General features: G+C 44.2%; 1 protein-coding gene across 5 annotated transcripts in view; it reads right to left on the reverse strand.

Moving 5' to 3' along the window:
• OTUD7A (OTU deubiquitinase 7A) overlaps positions 1 to 20,114 on the reverse strand; it is a 389,075-nt gene that overhangs the window by 30,623 nt on the left and 338,338 nt on the right. For all 5 annotated transcript variants that reach the window (XM_086364069.1, XM_086364070.1, XM_086364072.1 and 2 more), the window contains 3 exons: positions 17,361 to 17,462; positions 13,608 to 13,735; positions 12,763 to 12,875 (listed from right to left, as the gene is read on the reverse strand). In XM_086364069.1, the coding sequence (XP_086220195.1) occupies positions 12,763 to 12,875; positions 13,608 to 13,735; positions 17,361 to 17,462 (343 nt within the window). The remainder of the gene's footprint in view (positions 1 to 12,762; positions 12,876 to 13,607; positions 13,736 to 17,360; positions 17,463 to 20,114) is intronic.

Below are 20,114 nucleotides of genomic sequence, written 5' to 3' on the forward strand. Positions count from 1 at the left end.
GCCTCTGTATCTGGTCAGGGACCGTGTCTGCCCAGATGGGCAGCTTTTCAAAAAGATTTCTTAAGGCACAACAGTGCAGGCAGCCAGGACCTTGCTAAGAGTTATGGTCTGGGGATCTAGGACGGAAGGATGGTGGCACTCTGAAGGGACCAAGAGGGTCTCGGGATCTGACAAAGAGCTTCTCAACAGTGGCCAAGGCCTAGGGGTGAGGACTCATCTCACTGCCTAAAATGAAGAAGCTGGGGTCATCTGTGTGACAAATACTTCCTGAGTGCCTGCTATAGGTATAGCACCGTTGCTAGGTGTGTGTATGTGGGTGTTCATGTGTGCACATGTATGCAGGGCTAGGTGGCAGAGACAGACAATTAACAGATGATGAAACAAGAAAAAGTATCAGATGTTAATAAGCATGGTGGTAAATGGGGGCTTCTTTAAATAGGAAGGTCAGAGAAGGCTCCTGACAGATGAAGCGACAGCTTCAATCATATTTTCAATAAGCAATGTCTTTAAAAATTTTGAATGGATTCCGCATTTGCAAATGTGAGAACTCATTAGGTGAACAGTCTTCCTGCTTGGTTCACTGACAGAAGTCACAGAATCTTGAGGAATATTTGTAAGAATGCCTCCTTTCCCACAACAGGCCAAGCCCTGACCCCAGAGTGCCAGTCTGAGGGGTGAGTACCTCCCAGCAGCAGCATGCCACTCAGGTTTCCTTAAAAGACTGAATTAAGGGACTTCCCTGGTGGTCCAGTGGCTAGGACTCCGTGCTCGCAATGCAGGAAGCCTGGGTTTGATCCCTGATCAGGGAACTAGATCCCATAAGCCACAACTAAAGATCCTGCGTGCCACATCTAAGACCTGGTGCAGCCAAATAAAAATAAATGTAAAAAAGACTGACAAGTTCATATCTCTGAGACTGTATATTAGGAAACCATTTAAGAGTCTAGCTATTTCTGAAAAAGCCCAATAAAAAATAAAAGTAGCAAACCTACTATGAAATTATGTAGCACAGCAATGAAATTGTGGGAAGTCAGTTGCACAATGAGCAGCACACTGGGGCGATGCAGGCCTGGGACGTCAGTCACTCAGTGGGGGCTGCCCAAGAGTCCTCGAAAAGGTCCCCCTCTCTGTCTCATTTTCTCTTTGTTCTAACAGCCTCTCAGGCTCCATAACCTGTCTCATCCAATGGAGAAAAAGTAAGCTATTGCTTTATAAAAGGTTAAAGAACAAAATTGATTATTTTCATCACAAATTCCAGGATAAGTTGTTGATTCTTGCTCTTCATGCCTGATTAGGATCATTTGCATGATTGTGCATCAGGATGTTCTGATTTGATAAGAGGGTGGGTTTATGTTGGCAATCAGGTTCAAGTTCAAATCCTGGCTCTGTCCCTTCTGGGCTGAGGGATGCTGAGAACTAATTTCCTGAATTTGTTTTCTGCCATTGGAGATGATAATGATAGCTTCACAGCCCTGCTCGATACAGATCATATTGTAACACGTGTGTGCTCAGTAGATGACATGGCTCTAATTCCTGTCAGACGCTGCTGTCCTTCCCCATCTCCAGTGAATCTTGATCCCCTAGGAAAGCCAGCCTTCCCTGCTCCAGATCCCAGTCAAAGGCTGTGTGGGAGAATGGTGTGAGCACTCATCCCAAGAGGGCTGGCCTTTGCTCCCTGGCTCCTAACAGGTCAAGTCTGGGCACTGGTGTCACGGGCCCCAGGCAGGAATGTCTCCCCTGGGGTGTGTGTGGAGGCACAAGCGCTCAGCACCACACCTGCTGGTCCAGGATCTGGTTCTGTTGGTACACGCAGCCCCATTTGGCCAGCACTGAGCTAGGGTTTGGAAGAGAATCAAAAAGAAGGATTGGGTTGGCTGCACCAATAGGATGTTGCACTGGGAAGGAGAGACAATATAAAACATACATGAGCCCTTCGTGAGCAGGGGCGCTGGACAGGGCTAGGTGTACAGCAGCACATTATGGCTGGAGGACAGAAAAGGGAGTCCCAGGGAACAAGAAAGTACCTGGAAGATTATAAAGCAGGAAGGACTTCAGAAAACAATCCCATAAGGTTGTTTATGAACTCCTGGACTCCCCTTTCTTCAACTCTGGGCTGGGTGATTATCGATATGATCTGCCCTAATCAGTACACCAAAGGCTCTGAGGACTTACTGAATGTCCCCTGCCCAGGTTCAGTTCAGTTGAGTTCAGTTCAGTCCAGTTCAGTCGCTCAGTTGTGTCCGACTCTTTGCAACCCCATGAATCGCAGCACACCAGGCCTCCCTGTCCATCACCAACTCCCGGAGTTCACTCAGACCCACGTCCATTGAGTCAGTGATGCCATCCAGCCATCTCATCCTCTGTTGTCCCCTTCTCCTCCTGCCCCCAATCCCTCCCAGCATCAGAGTCTTTTCCTGAGTCAACTCTTCGCATGAGGTGGCCAAAGTACTGGAGTTTCAGCTTTAGCATCATTCCTTCCAAAGAATACCCAGGGCTGATCTCCTTTAAAATGGACTGGTTGGATCTCCTTGCAGTCCAAGGGACTCTCAGGAGTCTTCTTCAACACCACAGTTCAAAAGCCTGCCCAGGTTACAGACTGTGTAATGTGTGGCTTAGGCAAATAGGACAGCAAAGGCTTTGAAAACCACAGCCCAGAGAAGGCAGGTTGAAATTTACAGCGTGAACCTACATGCTTAACATGAAAAGTCAAGATTTTTCATAGATTATTAACAAGACTCAGAGTCTTGTAATATCCAAAATGTCCAGGATGCAATCCAAATGTACTTGACACCTGAAGAACCACAAAAAATCTCAATTTTCCCAAGGAAGAGAATGATCAAAAGACTACCAACGCTGAGTTGGTGGATGTCAGAATTATCTGACAAACATTTTAAAGAAGTTATTGTGAAAATGCTCCAATCAGTGATGGAAATGTTAGAAATTAAATATACAGTAACTGGAAGAAAAAATTCAGAGCGGACTCAATAGCGGATTGGGGATGAGAGAGAATGAGTCAGTAAATTTGAAGACAGATCAACAGATGACCCAATCTGAAGAAGAGGGAGAAGAAAATATTGACAAAAGGAGAATTTCAGTGACTTCAGACAGTACCAAAAGTGTAATACTCATGTCATCAGAGTTCCAGAAGGAGAAAGAGTACACAGCCCCTAAAAAGGGGAAAAAAAAACTTAAAGAGATAATGACTGCAAGCTTCCTAAACTGGGTAACACTTCAGACCTATCGATTTAAGAAGCTCAGAGAACTAAGGAGGATACACCTAAAGAAAGCCCTGCCAGACACAACAAAATCAAATTGTTGAAACCTAAGGATGGAGGAAAATTGCTGAAAGCATCCAGATGAAAAGTGATACACTGAACAGGGGAACAGTAATTCAGTGACTTGTAGATTTCTCATCAGGAACTACCGGAGAAGAAGGGGAAACGAGATTTTTAAAGTGCTGCAAGAAAAGGATGGTAAACTACTGATAGAATTCTATATCCGTTAAAAATATCCTTTAGGTGTAAAAGGTGAAATAAACATATTCTCAGAAGAATTAGTAATGGAACTCACAACCAGAAAATCTCCCTCAAAATTAAAAGAAAATGTCTGGATTGAAAGAAAATGATACCAGAAAAATGTTGGAACATCAGAAATGAAGGAAGCACAACAGAAATAGTCATGATTTGCATACATATAATAGAGTATCCTTTTCCTCTTGAGTTCTTTAATATATATTTGAAGATCCACATTAAAAATATTATATTGGCTGATGGGGTATTTAAAGTATGTAGATGAAATACATAAGAAAACTATACCATAAAGGAGAGAATAAGGGAGCTATTTGGTAGCAAGGATTTTGAATTGCACTTGAATTCCAAAAGGAATTGCTTAAAATATGTATATTGTAATTACTTGAGCCACCACTTAAAAACTCTATGAAAAGATGTTAAAATCATAAAAATTAAATTAAAATAGAATCTTAAAAATTCAAATAACTGAAACAAGGAAAGGGGAACAGAGGAACAAAAAACACAATGGGAAAAAGCAAACAAATAATAAAACAGGGGACCAAAACTCAAACAGATCAATAATTACATTAAATACAGATTATATAAATGTAGCAGTTAATAGAAATTGTTAGAATCAATAATACCTATTTGCTCTGTTAAAGAAACTCACTGCAAATATAATGATATAGGTAGGTTAAAGATAAAAGGATGGAAAATTACAGATCATAAAAATTTTAATCGAGATCAATTTCAAGAAGCTTTATCAATATCATGCAAAGTAGACTTCAGACCAAAGAAAACTGCCCCAGATAAAAAGAGATATTATACAATGATCAAAGGATAAATTCAGAAAGAAGGTGGAATAGTCCTAAATGAATGTGGATTTAACAAAAAGACTTCAAAATACTTAGAAGAAAAAACTGACAAAACTGAAAAGAGAAATAGAAACAGCCATAAGTATAATTGCAGGGCTCTAAACTTCTCTCTCAGTAGCTGAAAGAACAAGTAGACAGAAAATCAGCAAGGGTATAGAAAATCTGAACAAAACCATCAATCAACTGGATCTAACTGACATCAACAGAGCACTTTACAACAAGTACAGAATACACATCTTTTTAAAATGCACAGGGAATATTCACAAAGACAGACAATACACTCACTCCTTCACAAAACTGAAGGCATTTTAAATGATTTAAATCATACCAATTATGTTCTTAGATCATAAGGCAATTAAACCAGAATTAGTAAAGAAAGACAACAAAACCATCTTACACAATAGACTTTTAAATAATTCAGTAGTCAAAGAGAAAATCTCAAGGGGAGTTAGAAAATATTTTAAACAATGAAAATAAAAATGCAACATATCACAATTTGTTATACGCAGCTAAGCAGCTCTTAAGAGGGAAATTTATAGTCCCCAAATACATATATTACAAAAAATATCTCAGATCAATAATATAAGCTTTCACCTGAATAAAGTAGAAAAATCAGTGCAAAATATACCTAAAGCAAACAGAATGAGCAGAAACTCTAAAGGTAAGAACAGAAATCAATAAACTTTAAATCTAAAAACCAACAGGGACAACCAATTAAGCCAAAATTGGTTCTTTTAAATGATCAATAAAATTGTCAGAACTTTAACAATGTAGATCAAAAAAAAAAAAAAAAAAGAGAGAGAGAGAAAGAAGAAAAGACACTAACTGCTGAATCTGAAAAGAAAGGGCATATCACCAAAGTCCCCCTGAGGTATTAAGTTACAAGAGAAAATCATAAACAATACTATGCACATAAATTCAACAACTTTGATGAAATGGAACAATTTCTCAAAACAACAAGCTACCCAAAACTACTTATTTCTATTTTGTATAACTGTTAAAGAAGCTGAATTTATAGTTAATACACTTCTGAAAAGGCGATATCTGATTGCAGATGAATTCACAGATTTTGTGAATCTACCAAACATTTAAAGAAAAAACATCACCAATTATAGACAATTTACTGGAAAAAATAGAGGGGTGTGTGTGTGTGTGTGTGTGCACACACGCATGCTCAGTCATGTCCGACTCCTTGCAATCCCATGGACTACAGCCCACCAGGCTCCTCTGCCCATAGAACTTTCCCGACAAGAATACTGGAATGGGGTGCCATTCCTTTCTCCTGGGGATCTCTCCAACCCAGGGACTGAACCTGCATCTCTTAGGTCTCCTCCATTGGCAGGTGGATTCCTTTACCACTAGAGCCACTGGGAAGCCCAGAAGGAGAGAGAATTGTCTCCAACTTGTTTATGAGACTAGCATTACACTGGCACCAAAAGTAAACAAAGACAGTAGTGCATAAACAGAAAACTGTGTTCAATAACCTCCATGGCAATAGATACAAAAATTCTCAACATAATATGCCAAATTGAAATAACAAATGAAAAACTTTTAACACACCAAGAGAAAGTGGAATTAAACCCTGGAATGCAATGATTCCCTGCAATGAAATCCCTGGTTCAATATTCAAATATCATCCAACATAACCTACCATATTAATGTCTAAAGAAGAAAAAAATCCACATGATCATATTAACTGATGTAGAAATGTATTTGATAAAATTCAGCATTCATTAATGATAGAAATTCTCAACAAAAAAAATACAAGGAAACTTCCTCAATCTGATAAAAAATACCTACTAAAAATCTATAACAAATATCTTATTGATGAAAGATTTCTGACTAAGAGTGATAATCAGGGAAGAGTTTCCTCTCTCATCATGTCTGCTCAACATCATACTAGAAATTCTAGTTAGTGCAATAAGAAAAAGAAATAAAAGGCATAGAGATTAGAAAGAAAGAAATAAACCTACCCCTACTCACTGATTATATGAATATCTGTGTAGAAAATCCCAAGGAATCTAAACCTCTTAGTACTGATATATGAGTTTAGTAACATCACAGAATACAAAGTCACAAACATCAGTAACTAGCAATAACTAGCAATGAACAATTGCAGATCCAAATGAAAACACATATACATGTGCATGTATGTGAGCACGTGTGCACACACACACACACACACACAATCATTTACAATAGCTTCAAATGAAATATTCAGGTATATATCAGATGGTGATTACAGCCATGAAATTAAAAGACGCTTACTCCTTGGAAGGAAAGTTATGACCAACCTAGATAGCATATTCAAAAGCAGAGACATTACTTTGCCAACAAAGGTCCGTCTAGTCAAGGTTATGGTTTTTCCTGTGGTCATGTATGGATGTGAGAGTTGGACTGTGAAGAAGACTGAGCGCCAAAGAATTGATGCTTTTGAACTGTGGTGTTGGAGAAGACTCTTGAGAGTCCCTTGGACTGCAAGGAGATCCAACCAGTCCATTCTAAAGGAGATCAGTCCTGGATGTTCACTGGAAGGACTGATGCTAAAGCTGAAACTCCAATACTTTGGCCACCTGGTGTGAAGAGTTGACTCATTGGAAAAGACCCTGATGCTGGGAGGGACTGGGGGCAGGAAGAGAAGGGGACAACAGAGGATGAGATGGCTGGATGGCATCACCGACTTGATGGACATGAGTTTGAGTGAACTCCGGGAGTTGGTGATGGACAGGGAGGCCTGGCGTGCTGCAATTCATGGGGTCGCAAAGAGTCGGACACGACTGAGCGACTGAACTGAACTGAAACATGTATAGAACTTTTATGCAGAAAATTATAAAATGCTAATAAAACAAATCAAAGAAGATTTAAATACATGAAGAAGCATACTGTGTCTACCTAATACATGGAAAAAGATGTGTAAGTACACTCAACATTTTAAAGACTTCAATCCTCCAATTCATGTATAGACTTCATGTAATCCCAATAAAAATCCTGGCAGAATATTTTTCAGATATAGATAAACTGATTCTATAAATATGTATGGGAAAGCAAAAAAAAAAAAAAAAAGGACCAGAAATATTGAAAAAGGAGAATAAAGTTAGAGGAGTGATGCTACCTAATTTTAAGACTTATTATAAAATGACACTGTCAAAAGGACAGGTGCATATTTCAATGGAACATAATACGGAATCTCCCACCCAGCGTAAATCTCCCAAACCCACATAAATATTGCCTATAGGTATTGGAAAAACATAAAAGCAATTCAATGATGAAAGAATAGTCTTTTCAAGAAATGATATTGGAAACTCAGACATTCATTCTAAATAAATGAAACCCTGATCTGTTCTCCATCATTATAGTTTTGCCTTTTGGATAATGTCATATAAATGAAACCATACATACAATACATAACTTTTTGAGACCTGATCCTTTCATGCAAGTTGTTGCATATATCAGTAGTTTGTTTTTAATTCCTGAATAGTATTTCATAATATTGATGTACTCCAGTTTTTTTTATCAAAGGACATTTGAGTTGTTTCCAGTTTTGGGCAATTATGAATGGAACTTCTATAAACATTTTACATAGAACTTTGTGTGAACACACATTTTCATTTCTTTGGGGCAGATTTTCTCAATCTTGACACTACTGAAATTTTGGACTAGCTATTTCTTTGTTTGGGGGGCTGTCCTGTGCACTTTAGAAGGCTTAGCAGCATCCCTGGCTTCTACCCATTAGATTCAAGCAGTATTCAGACAACATTCCAGTTGTGACAATCAAAATATCCCTGCTGCTGCTGCTGCTAAGTCGCTTCAGTCGTGTCCGACTCTGTGCGACTCCATGGACTGCAGCCTACCAGGCTCCTCCGTCCATGGGATTTTCCAGGCAAGAGTACTGGAGTGGGGTGCCATTGCCTTCTTCCTAAATCTAGCCAAATGTCCCCTGGGGGCAAAATCATTTCTGGTTGAGAACCAGTGCTCTAGGGTAAATACTTAGGAGTAGGACTGCTGGGTCATATGGCAAATGTATTTTTAAATTTACAAGAATCTGTCAAACTGTATTCCAGAGTGGTTGTGTCATTTTTATATCACCAACAATGTGATGTAAAATTTGCTTTGCACTCTCACCAGCACCTGGTATTGCCAGTATATTTTTTTTCTGACTTTCTTATAGGTATGTAGTGGTTTTAATTTTCATTTCCCTAATGGGGTTTACATGGTATTCTTCAAACTGAGAGGGTCCTGATTTATTCCCTGCCTCCAAAGAGTATAGTGGTTGTTGAAAATTGCTTGAAATTTTTAAGTAATTCCTCTCATTAATTTATCATAGAACTAATGCTTACAAAGGTTTTCAGTATTTGGTAGAGGAGGAAAAGGGAGACCCAGAGAGACTGAGTTGGAAAATACCTTTCTGTACCTCACACAGAAAGACACCTGATGGCAAAGGTTTATTAGCCTATTGTTAACGAAGGCTGAGATCTGAAATGATACTCCCTTGAAACACGTCCTGGCATTAGACTACAAAACAAAGAGGCCCCATTCTATCACCCACAGAAAAGAGCAAGAACTCAATTCTCTATAAGAACAGAAAGAGGCTTCTGAGCTAAGGGGTAGGAGGAAAAACAGGGACCAGGAGACCTGGGAGGCATGACACCTGAATTTGAACTACAGCTCTTCCACTCAGCAGACTACCCTGGGCAAATAGTTTTTATCCTGATTCAAATTTCCTCATACTTTAAATAAGAATTATAACCTTTATCTCATAGGGTTACAGTGATGACAGAATGAGATAGTGTGTTTGGAAATGCACAGCATGCCTCAGGCAATTAATACATGTTGAGTTAATGAATAAATCTTTTTCAGAGTCTGTAAAGGTGGAGTAAGAAGTTGGTTGAACATATTTAGTCTTTGGATTTCATATAATTGTTTCACTTCAAATTAGACAACTTTGACTGAGTGCCAGGAAGTTGATAGCTTTCTGTCTGATTTAACATCTTTCATGACATCATTCATATCATGAATTTAAAGAGAATTTATACCCAAACTATCCATCAAGGGTGAGACAGAATAAAGAGAAATTCAGATATGCAAGGACTCAAAAAATTCTATCTTTCTTAAGAAGCTATAAAACTTGTCATAGCGTCTTCCGTGGTAAACTGCAGGGTCCTGGACTCAGACAGGTCTCAGTCTGCATTCTAGCTCCACCAGTTACAAACCAGAGGTAAGTCAACTAATCTCTCAGAACATTAGTTTCCCAACATGTAAAGGGGGGTAATGCCTAATTTATAAAGTGGAGATGAAGTGTGTAAGGCAGTGGCACTTAGGTAGTATGTAAGGCAGATAGGTGCCCAGCAGAGGTTCATGGCTTTCTTTCTTCAATCCTCACTGCCCAGAACAATAAGCTATTTTTATGTTCCATTCCTACAGGTCTAGGGTCTGGAGGTCAAGGTTCAGAGTATATATAAACTCATAGGACATATAAACTCATGGAAGGGATTTGCTCTACAGTCAGAGACTCCGGAAAGCCCCTAAGGCTCCACCGTTTTCAAGACTCACAGGAATGAATTTCTAAAGGTGGAATATCAGACACTCAGATGAGCCAGTGTGAGTGTCATAACCACTACACTATGGACAGGGAGATGAACCATGGAAAGTCAGGGAAACCATACATTTCAGGTATTTGGGATAGGCCTTACAACATACCATATAGGCAGCAGGCATGCCAACTCACAGGCTGAATGTGACAATGTCTTAATAAACATTATGTTTCTAGTCATAAAAGCTTCTTTCCACTTTCAAACCCATGATTTCACTGCCCAGTGCCAACAGAATCAGAGAATGTGGCCGACTGCTTTGATGGTCACAGAGCCTTCTTGCTGTGTATTTGTTCCTTTGCAATGTGAGAGTTGGACTATAAAGAAAGCTGAGCACCGAAGAATTGATGCTTTTGAACTGTGGTGTTGGAGAAGACTCTTGAGAATCCCTTGGACTGCAAGGAGATCCAACCAGTCCATCCTAAAGGAGACCAGTCCTGGGTGTTCATTGGAAGGACTGATGCTGAGGCTGAAACTCCAATACTTGGCCACCTCATGCAAAGAGCTGACTCATTGGAAAAGACTCTGATGCTGGGAGGGATTGGGGGCAGGAGGAGAAGGGGACGACAGAGGATGAGATGGCTGGATGGCATCACCGACTCCATGCACATGGGTTTGGGTGGACTCTGGGAGTTGGTGATGGACAGGGAGGCCTGGCGTGCTGCAGTTCATGGGGTCACAAAGAGTTGGACATGACTGAGCGACTGAACTGAATGGGACTTTGCCCCTCCTTTTATTAAGGATGGAGTCTATCTGCCCAGAGGCTGGCTCAGCCATGGGACTTGCTTTGGCCAATGTTTCCACGGGACATTAGTAAACTTGATGCAAGTAGAGGCTTGAGCTGAACCTCTACAGTGTAGGCTGCCCCCTCTTATTGCCCTGATCCATACTGTAAGGGTCCTGAGCCTTCTCAAGGATAAAATCTAGATGGAGGCTCAGCAAGAGCCAGAGTTGTGAATCAGGCCATCTTGGATGGTCCTGCACCACCCAGACTAACTGCCAGATGCTGCAGCCCCAGGAGAGGCTCCAGAAAATTCCAGAGCAGAATGCTGACTCCAGAACAGGAAAAAATCCAGTATCTCTGTGTTAAGCCCCCCAGTTTTGGTGTGGTTTACTCCACCACCATGGAAAACTGATATAGCCCAGCAGGGCCCTTACTACCAAATGCATTTTACATCTGAACAACAAAGATGGTCCAGGAGCTTGGGAGACATGCCCAAGATCATGCACCCAGTCTGGGACTCTTAATCCATGACATCTGAGTCTGGGCGTCTGGTTGGGGTCCACCAGGAAGACCCCTTTCTTAGTTCTCAGTTGCCATTAAACCAGATGAAGCACCCAGAGGTCGTCACTAATTGCTTTCATAGATTTTACCAGTTGTATAACAAGTAATGGATTCCTCCCATTGCACACACACCCTCTTCCCCCAGAGTGTCCATAGTCGGGGTTGGGGCTGCACGTGCCAGGTGGTGATGGGCAACTTCATTCCAACACTGGATTCCATGCAGATCCGCATGACTTGGGGTGGAGTTATTTTCCTCTCTCTCCCATGTCTTCTTTTCCTTCTGGGGACCAGCCCTCTTACCCATGGCCCCACTAGCAGCTCTGGTGATGGGCAAGCTGAGTTCACCTTTGCTGGAGGGGACTACAAACTCCAGCAGCAGCCTTTTGGAGGTAGCACTTCACAAGTCTCTGGAGGTGCAGTTAAGTAGCACAGAATGTCTGATTTCTCTTGCTTTAGCCACAAGAAACAGACATGTTGTGATTTGCGAGTAGGAGCAAGAGAAAGAATGAGTACTGTAGCTCTGAGTGCGCCTGCGCGGAAGCCCCCGGCCTCTGCCTGGCCTCGCTCTCACAGTTCTCACCGCATCTGCATCTACTGATACAGTTGCCATTCAGGCTTTCTCACGCATCTGAACTCGGCAGAGAGCTCATGCTGGTCTTGCCTTCCTGGGGTCTGGGAGAGCGTCCTCCCTGTGGTCACCAGTTCTAAACAGCCTATCCATGATGGCTCTCTGGCTGGTGGTTCGCCCTGCCTGGACCCCAACCTGGTCTCCAGCCTTCTCTCTGAGTGAGTCGTGGATACGCCTCCCTGCCTCCAGGGTCTCCTGCTGGGGCTCCGCCAGTGAGCCTTGGGATTGGCTACTATGAGTCTTGCGGGAAGAAGGCAGGAGGTTGGTCAAGTGCATCCTTGAGTCTGACCCTTGCTCCTTTCCGACCTCTTCAGATGTTTAACCTGGTTCTTTCTGGGAAAAACTGCCGGGCCAGTGTCCATGCTGGGAGCAGCAGTGAGCAGCAGTGCAGGGTCTGTTCCCATCTGTCCTGGGGCCAGAGGGCCAGGGTCTGGGCAGGAGTGGGGCTATACATGTCACTCACCATGGGGCCAGGCTCCAGCATGACGCTTACCTGCTCTGGAACCCTGCTGGCCCAAGTTTCATGGAGGTTATTTTAAAAGACCACCACCGTTGCCTGGTGGCCCAGTGGTTAGGATTCCAGCAGCAGCCTGAAGCTTCAGAGCCTGGTGAGCGCGTGGGCAGCTTAGGCCCTCCCCAGGCTGGCTGGACAGTGAGTCCCCCATGCCTGAGCTCAGGAGATGCACACGGTGACTGTGTATACTTTCTTCCAAACATCCGGCAGGGTCCTGTCATCCCCTACCACCTGCCCTGCGTCCTTTGTAGAACCTAAGATCTGAAGGCAGGAGTCTTCCTTGTGTCGTCCCCAGCTTGGGGGTCCCACATCCCCCCCCATCACCTCCCATGCCGTCATGGGGAGGGCTGGGGCAGCACTTACCCCCCGCCCGAGCCGCCGTTCTTGCTGAAGTGTGTGCGTGGCTCGCTGGAGGCCAGCTTCAGCAGCTCCGTCCATTCCCGCTCCCACTCCTCCTCCGTGTACACCAGCCCTGACTGGCACGAAGGGGGGTGGGGTTAGGAGGTGGCGTCCACCTCTTCAGCCCTGCACCCACATCAGTCTGGCTGAGAGCCCGACTTCCCGGCTTGGTCAGCCTGGGGTGAGCACTGTTAGTGGCCAAGGACCGTCAGCATTTGCTCTGGACAGAATTTGTTCAGAACCCCCAACCTCCAACCTCTATGCTGTCAGAAGTGCATTCAGCAACAGTGGTCATTCTCAGGGGTTAGAGCGACCGAATGGAACCTGCACATGTACTGGGCTGGGTGCTGACCACTGACATGTGTGCAGGGACCTGGGCAGACCCATCTTTAAGGGCTTCCATGCCAGCAAAGGGCCAGTGCTCACTAAGGTTCTGGGATAAACATTCTCTTTGGACTGAGCACACACCCTGGGGCTGGGGCCACGCCAGGGCCAATCAGCGGCTGCACCAGCAGCGACCTCACAGTTGACCATCTAACTCACCATTCAGGTTGGGACAGCCTTGTGAGTGAGGGTAGGTGGTTTTCATAATTATACCAGGACAGGCGAGGGGAGTGGATGTCTGGTCACTGTGGGCAGGGGCTGACTGTTGGAATGGGTTCCTCTTTAGTGGGTTTGAGTAGGGGATGGAGCCATTGCTGCCGCATCTCATAAGACAGACTTGATATTGGGGCCCCAAATAGGACCCCATCTTGGCCTTGGCTGCACCCTGGCACCGTCCTGGCTCTGCCATGCTGACAGGTACCCACCTCCTTGTTCTGCTGTGTCTGCTGCCACCTCCACCTTCGCTTCAGGGCCTCCCTCTCGGCCCCTGTCCTCATCATGGTGTAGAGAGCTTTCCGCAAAACCAGGTCCCGGTCATGAAAGCCCCACATTCCTGCAGCCAGGAGGTCCGTGAGGAGTAGAGGAGAGAGGAAAGATGTGAAAGTAAAGTGAACATGTTAGTCACTCAGTCGTGTCCGACTCTGCGACGCCATGGACTGTAACCCGCCAGGTTCCTCTGTCCATGGAATTCTCCAGGTAAGAAAACTGGAGTGCATAGCCATTCCCTTCTCCAGGGGATCTTCCTGACCCCAGGACCGAACTCAGGTCCCCTGCTCTGCAGGTAGATTCTTTATCTTCTGAGCCACAAGAAAATATGCGAGGAAGGGGCAAAACAGAAGAGTTGAGACCACCACCACCTACCAGTCCTGGCCCCCACAACTTTGTCAACAGTAGTGAGATATTCAGTTCTCTCGATTAGCAAGCAGCTCCCCTCTGCCCTCCCTCCTGATGTTTCCTGCAGATGCAGGCACGGAATGAAGGAGCACAGCCCCTTCTTAAAGCAACAGCCATTTCACTAAGTCTTGGGGGCCCTTCGCAGGCTGCCCTCAACCTCTCAAGGTTTGTTCTGAGGGATGTAATGTTTGTGCTTCTGACCTTGTGTTGGAGTGGGAGAGAGCCTGTGGGGACGGTGGATTATGTGTCCTCATGCAGGGCCCCAAGGCAGGATGGCAGTCAGACCCCAGTTTCATCGAGGGTCTGCTGCATCCAGTATCTGTAGCCCTGAGGCATCTCTGCACACATCTGGGCCCTGGGAGAGCACCTGCTTCTGAGGGAAGTGCCCCACCTGGCCCAGGGGTCATAAGAACAACCCAGCATCTCTGAGTACATCCTTGGGGAAGCTCAGAAGTGGTTAAGAAACCCAATCAATGGAAGAAGCGCCAAGAGAGATGCAGCTCTGGCTACAGGGAGAGACCAGGGAAATTTATTCATTCACTTGTTCATTTGTTTAACTGAATACTACTAATTCCACTTAATTCCATACTTATTTTACAGTAAGGGTGAGGCACCATTCTAAGTGATGGGAATACCCACAGCAGCAACTAGGGCAGACTAAATTCCTAAAATCTCATGGAGTCCACACTGAGGGGAAGGGAGGGGAGGCAGCCATAGAATTAACATGTAACACACTATGTTGCAGGCAGTGGCAATGTAAGCGGAGACAAAGCAGGCTAAGAGGACAGAGTGCTGGGTGGTTTGGTCACAGTGTGAGTGGAGACATTGGGACAAAGACATGAGTAGTTAGGGACAGGGTTGAGTCACCATCCCAGGTGGAGGAAAAGGTCAGGGCCAACCCCAAGGGGCCCCATGTGGTGTACTAGGGAGGGGAAGGTGTCTGCAGTTGGGATGGAAGGGGCGAGGTGGAGAGTGGAAAGGTGGGCTTTGAAGTGAGCTGGGACCCTCTGGAGAGCTTTCGGAGAGCAGTGACCCACACTGACTGATGATCAAAGGCTCAGTCTGGCTGCGCATCCTTTTGTGCAAAGACGTGATAACAGGGGCCTGCCGTGGGCTTTCCGGTCGTCTTTTTCTGCAGTCTTTTTCTACAGACAGAGGAAGATGGCCATCAATGCTCCTTTTATGAACTGGCCGAGCTGAGCTTTCTCATCCCTCCGACCTGCCTGCAGCCTCCTCCCAGGCAGGGCAAGTCCTGGGTCCAGTCTACTAGTCATGGCTCCTTGTCTGGGTCTCTTGTGCAGAGAATCTCCTTGTCCCACACGTTTGCCCACAAGCCTGACCCCAGGATTACTGTCATTTCTATGCGTGCCCCACACCCTAGGTCAATGGCAGGGCTGGTCAGCAGGTCCAGTAAGCACTGCTGGTGAGTGTAGAGTGGCCACTTTGAGCAGACTTGCTTGTACATAGTTTAGCAATTTGAGTACCAAGGGGAAACAAAGTACTGGGAGGAAAGAATCAACCGGCCGTGAGTCCCAGGTTCAGTCTCGGCCCAGCCTCTCACAGCAAGAGCAAGGGCCACCTGCAGGAGGCTTTCTCCTCCCAGGCAGAACTGGGGGGCCTGCTGTGCTACTGTGAGACACCTGCCATCAGTCAGGACCACGGTGGCATGTGACCACCTGGCTTGTGGCCTTGTCCACCTGTGGTCATGACGGGGGCAATGCCTGTGTACACTGAGTGTTAGAAGGGCAAAGGCATTCCTGTGCCTGAGACTTTGCAAAGAGGAGAGATGTCTTCTTTTGTAATTTTTCTCTAGGTTTGATACAGAATAAGGTGAAGTAAGTTCCATAAGAGAGGGATACTGAATATTTTATGATGGAATAAGACACAACTTGCAAAACATGTTTTTGAAGAATCAACTTGCAAAACATGTTTTTGAAGAATAACGTGAAAAATTCAATTTACAATTTTAAGGGGAAAATATTGGATTCCAAACCGTGAACACTGTGAGATCCTAATTTCACTGGAAGTATATACAAACGTGTGGAAGACAATATACCAAAATATTAAAAGCAGACATCGCCGGGCAGTGGAATTGCTGATTGTTATTTCACTACGCTGAACGGGGAGTCGACAGACAGGAATGAGTTAATACTGAGACAGAAGCGGGCAGCGGGTGGGGCCCTTGTTTTCCCTGTCACCCTTGGTCAAGCCTAAGGAGCGTGGAATGTCTCCTTTGCACTTGGGCTCCATCCTCCTCTGGGTATCTCGGGGCCTGTCCCAGACGCCCTGCATTTCCCTCGAACACTTTTCGGGCTCAGCTCAGTCCACCTCTTATAGAACAGACCTCTCACTACAGGTCTGAAGTGAGGTCTGGGGCATCCTTGCTCTGGGTCACAGCACTGAATTCAGGTCGTGTTTACCTGGGGAGGTGAGTTTGACCAACAAGGACCATATTCTTGTTGGAGGGGCCCATCCCTGGAGAGGGTCCTCAGACTGCAAGAGTAATAAGGCACCACCAGCTATGATGCTGGGGTCCTTGGCACAAATCCAGTCCTGCATGTGTATGTAAGCCTGGGTCCAGAGGGGTTACATGATCTTCCAGAAAGTGTACTGTGACCTTCTGCCATCCAAACATTGCCACCCGCACCTGTGCATTTGCTGGTGTCGCTTTTTGCAACCAGGAAGCTCACATCTCTTGGAAGAGTTTGCTGACCTCTCTGCAGCATATTCTGAGTGTGCTGATCTCTGTGTTACTTACCCATGTCTGTCTTTTTCTCAGTCTAAGTGCATCAGCTGCAGTCAGTGTGGTGGCTCCAGATCTACCCAGCCTCACGCACTGCCCCACAGACTTTCTGCTCAAGCTCAACAGGGCTCAGCCCTGATCCCAAACACCCTGTTATTTCCTGACTTTCCACTTTATCCGTGTGCTCTCCCTGCCTGGAGGGTCCTATTTATATTCTTTCAAGTTCTTCAAGCCTCAGGAAAATCTCAGCTCCTCCAGGAAGTCCTCTTTGATTGCTCTAGACCCCGATGTCTACTGCCCATCCCTGCAGGTCTGCTCAGGCCTCCTTCTATCAGGACAGATCTTTTCTCATGCATGCTCTATGCCCCCACCAAGCCTGCCAGCTGCTTGACAAGAAGGCTGGGGGTTGTTGGCTCCATCCCTTGGGGATCTTTTCAGTTGACAGTGATGCACGTCACTCTACTTAGTATAAGACTGTCCTCTAATGATACACAGAGAAGGCCTGGGCACTGCCACCCTCTGTCTACACTGCAGGGCTTACCCAGTGAGGCCGCATGTAAAAGGCAGTTCCCGTCCCCTGTCGTGGCCAAAGGAAGAAGCCGTTTACAGCTCGTGCACACGGTGGACCACCAATTCAGGCGACCTGGAACAGAAGCTCATGTTTAGAATCCCAGGACAAACACGGATGTTTGCTAAGTAAGCTTTAATATCAGTGGGTGATTTTCTAGAGGATTCTAGAGAACTTCAGTGGTAAGGCGGAGGGTTATGGCTGTGTGTGCTCAGCTGGTCAGTCGTGTTCAATTTTGCAACCCCATGAACTGTAGCCTGTTGGCTTCTCTGTCCATGGGATTTTCCAGGGAAGAATACTGGAGTGGGTTTCCATTTCCTCCTTCAGATGATCTTCCTGACCCAGGGACTGAACCCGAGTCTACTGTGGCTCCTGCACTGGCAGGTGGATTCTTCACCACTGAGCCACCAGCGTGATGGCTACTTATGCTCAGACAAAACAGAGATATTTTTTCTTTTAAGATAAAAAATAGCCAAATCCTTCCATCAGTTAACAAGAAACTCAAGATTAAAGCCTTCTCTTCTTGAATCTGGGAACATATTTTACACAAAATTTTTGTGTAATTTCCTTGAACACAATTTCTCTTTCCAAGTTATTTAAAAAATCATTATTTGTTGATGTATACATACCTTTGAGAGTATGGTTAAATTTAATTTTTTTAAATTGATGTATAGTTGATGTACAATGCTCCCAGTATACAGCAAGGTGGTTCAGTTATACATACATACATATACCTATTGTTTTTCAGATTATTTTCCATCATAGGTTATTACCTATTCAAAGATATTGAATGTATTTTCCTGTGTTATACAGTGGGTCTTTATTGTTTATCTATTTTACACATAGTAATGTGTATTTGTTAATCCCAAACTCCTAATTTATCCCCCTCTTTCCCCTTTGATAACTATAAATTTGTCTTTTCTGTGTCTGTAGGCCTATTTCTGTTTTGTAAATAAGTTCTTTGTATCTTTTTTTTTTTTTTTTTTGGAGAAGGAAATGGAAACCCACTCCAGTACTCTTGCCTGGAAAATCTCATGGACAGAGGAGCCTGGTAGGCCACAGTCCATGGGGTCGCAAAGAGTCGGACACGACTGAGCGACTTCACTCACTCACTATCATTTTTTTTAGATTCCACATATTAGTGATATCATGTGATATTTGTCTTTTTCTCTCTGACTACATTTAATTTTATACATCAAACCTCTGTAGGTATTTTGGTAGAGTCATATTAAATTTCATTAACACATCTTGAGACTTTTGCTTCCAGGAAAACAGAGTAGACATCTTCTCCCCCTACTGTTTCTACTAAGTACAAGTAAAACCCTTGGACATTAGGTATAAAATAGCATGGGCAGATTGAAAGGCGGATAGAAGGCAGACTGGCTAAGAAACTCAAGACCTGAGCTCAGCCTGGTGGGAAGTGCCCTGGGTTCCTCTTTGGCTCACAAACCCCAGATTAGATGCTAGAGAAGGTGACAGTCTGGAACTAATGGAAATCATTAAAAAAAAAAAAATGATGCTCTCTCTAGACAGAATACCAGGAGACGGTTAGTTGAGCCTGACAGCCACAGATTAGAAATAGCCACTGTATTCCAGCTATATCTGTAGAACGAACTGTAGCCCTCCTACCAACTAGCAGAGTGGGGAGCAGAGACTTCATCCTTGCCAGGCTGCAATGAGTCACTCTCCACCTCTCCCCCACTGCCAGGTGGTGCAGAGTCAGGACTTCAACCCTGCTGGATGGTAATGAGGAGTCCACCCCCACCCCAATTGAGAACACACAGGGAGCCTGGCCTTTCACCCCCATCAGAGGGTGATGAGGTCCCCCACCACCATCCAGCAGTACCAAGAAGTTCACCCCACATTAGGTGTCAGCAGAGGCAGCTTGGAAAACCTGTACATGCAACACAAATATCGCATATTAATGCATATATATGAACTCTAGAAAAATGGGACTGACGAGCACTACCATGTGTAAAATAGATAGCCAGTGGGAAGCTACTATATAACACAGGGAGCCCAGCCTGATGCTCTGTGACAACATAGAGGCGTAAGATGAGGGTGTGGGTGGTAAGCTTCAGAGGGAAGGGATACATATATATATGGCTGATTTGTATTGCTCTGTAGCAGAAGCCAGCACAAGACTGTAAAGCGATCATATCCAATTAAATAAAAACCTGTATGTCCACTCCTGTCTGGTGATTATCAATCAGTGGTGCACGGTACCTAATGGACAGCTGTCAGAGAAAGTCTGCTAAAACATAAGCTTTAAATAAGATTCAGAGTCTTATAACAATACCCCAAACATAAAATTTTTAATTGAAAGCTATTTGCACCAAGAACCAGGAAGACCTCAAATGGAAAGAGGAAAGACAAGTAACCAACACCAACACACATGATACAGATGTTAGAATTGTCTGAGAGATTTTAAAGCAGGCATCATGAAAATGCTTCAACAATTATAAACAGGCTTGAAACAAATGGAAAAAAATAGAAAAATGTCAGTCAAAAAAAATAAGGCTCAACAACAATAAAAAAGAAGATACAAAGAAAAACCAAATGAGGATTTTTGAACTAAAATAATGCAACAACTGATGAAAAACCTCAGTGGATGTGTTTAACAGCAGAATGAAGAGAATAAAGAATCTGTGAATGACCAGGTATAACATAGAAATAAAGAATCTGAATAATAGACAGAAAATAAACTGAAAAAGATCATGTGATCAG

This window comes from Bos grunniens, chromosome 21 (assembly GCF_055505025.1).
Source record: "Bos grunniens cultivar Pamir isolate PY7600 chromosome 21, Bosgru_T2T1.0, whole genome shotgun sequence".
NCBI classification, from domain to species: Eukaryota; Metazoa; Chordata; class Mammalia; order Artiodactyla; family Bovidae; genus Bos; species Bos grunniens.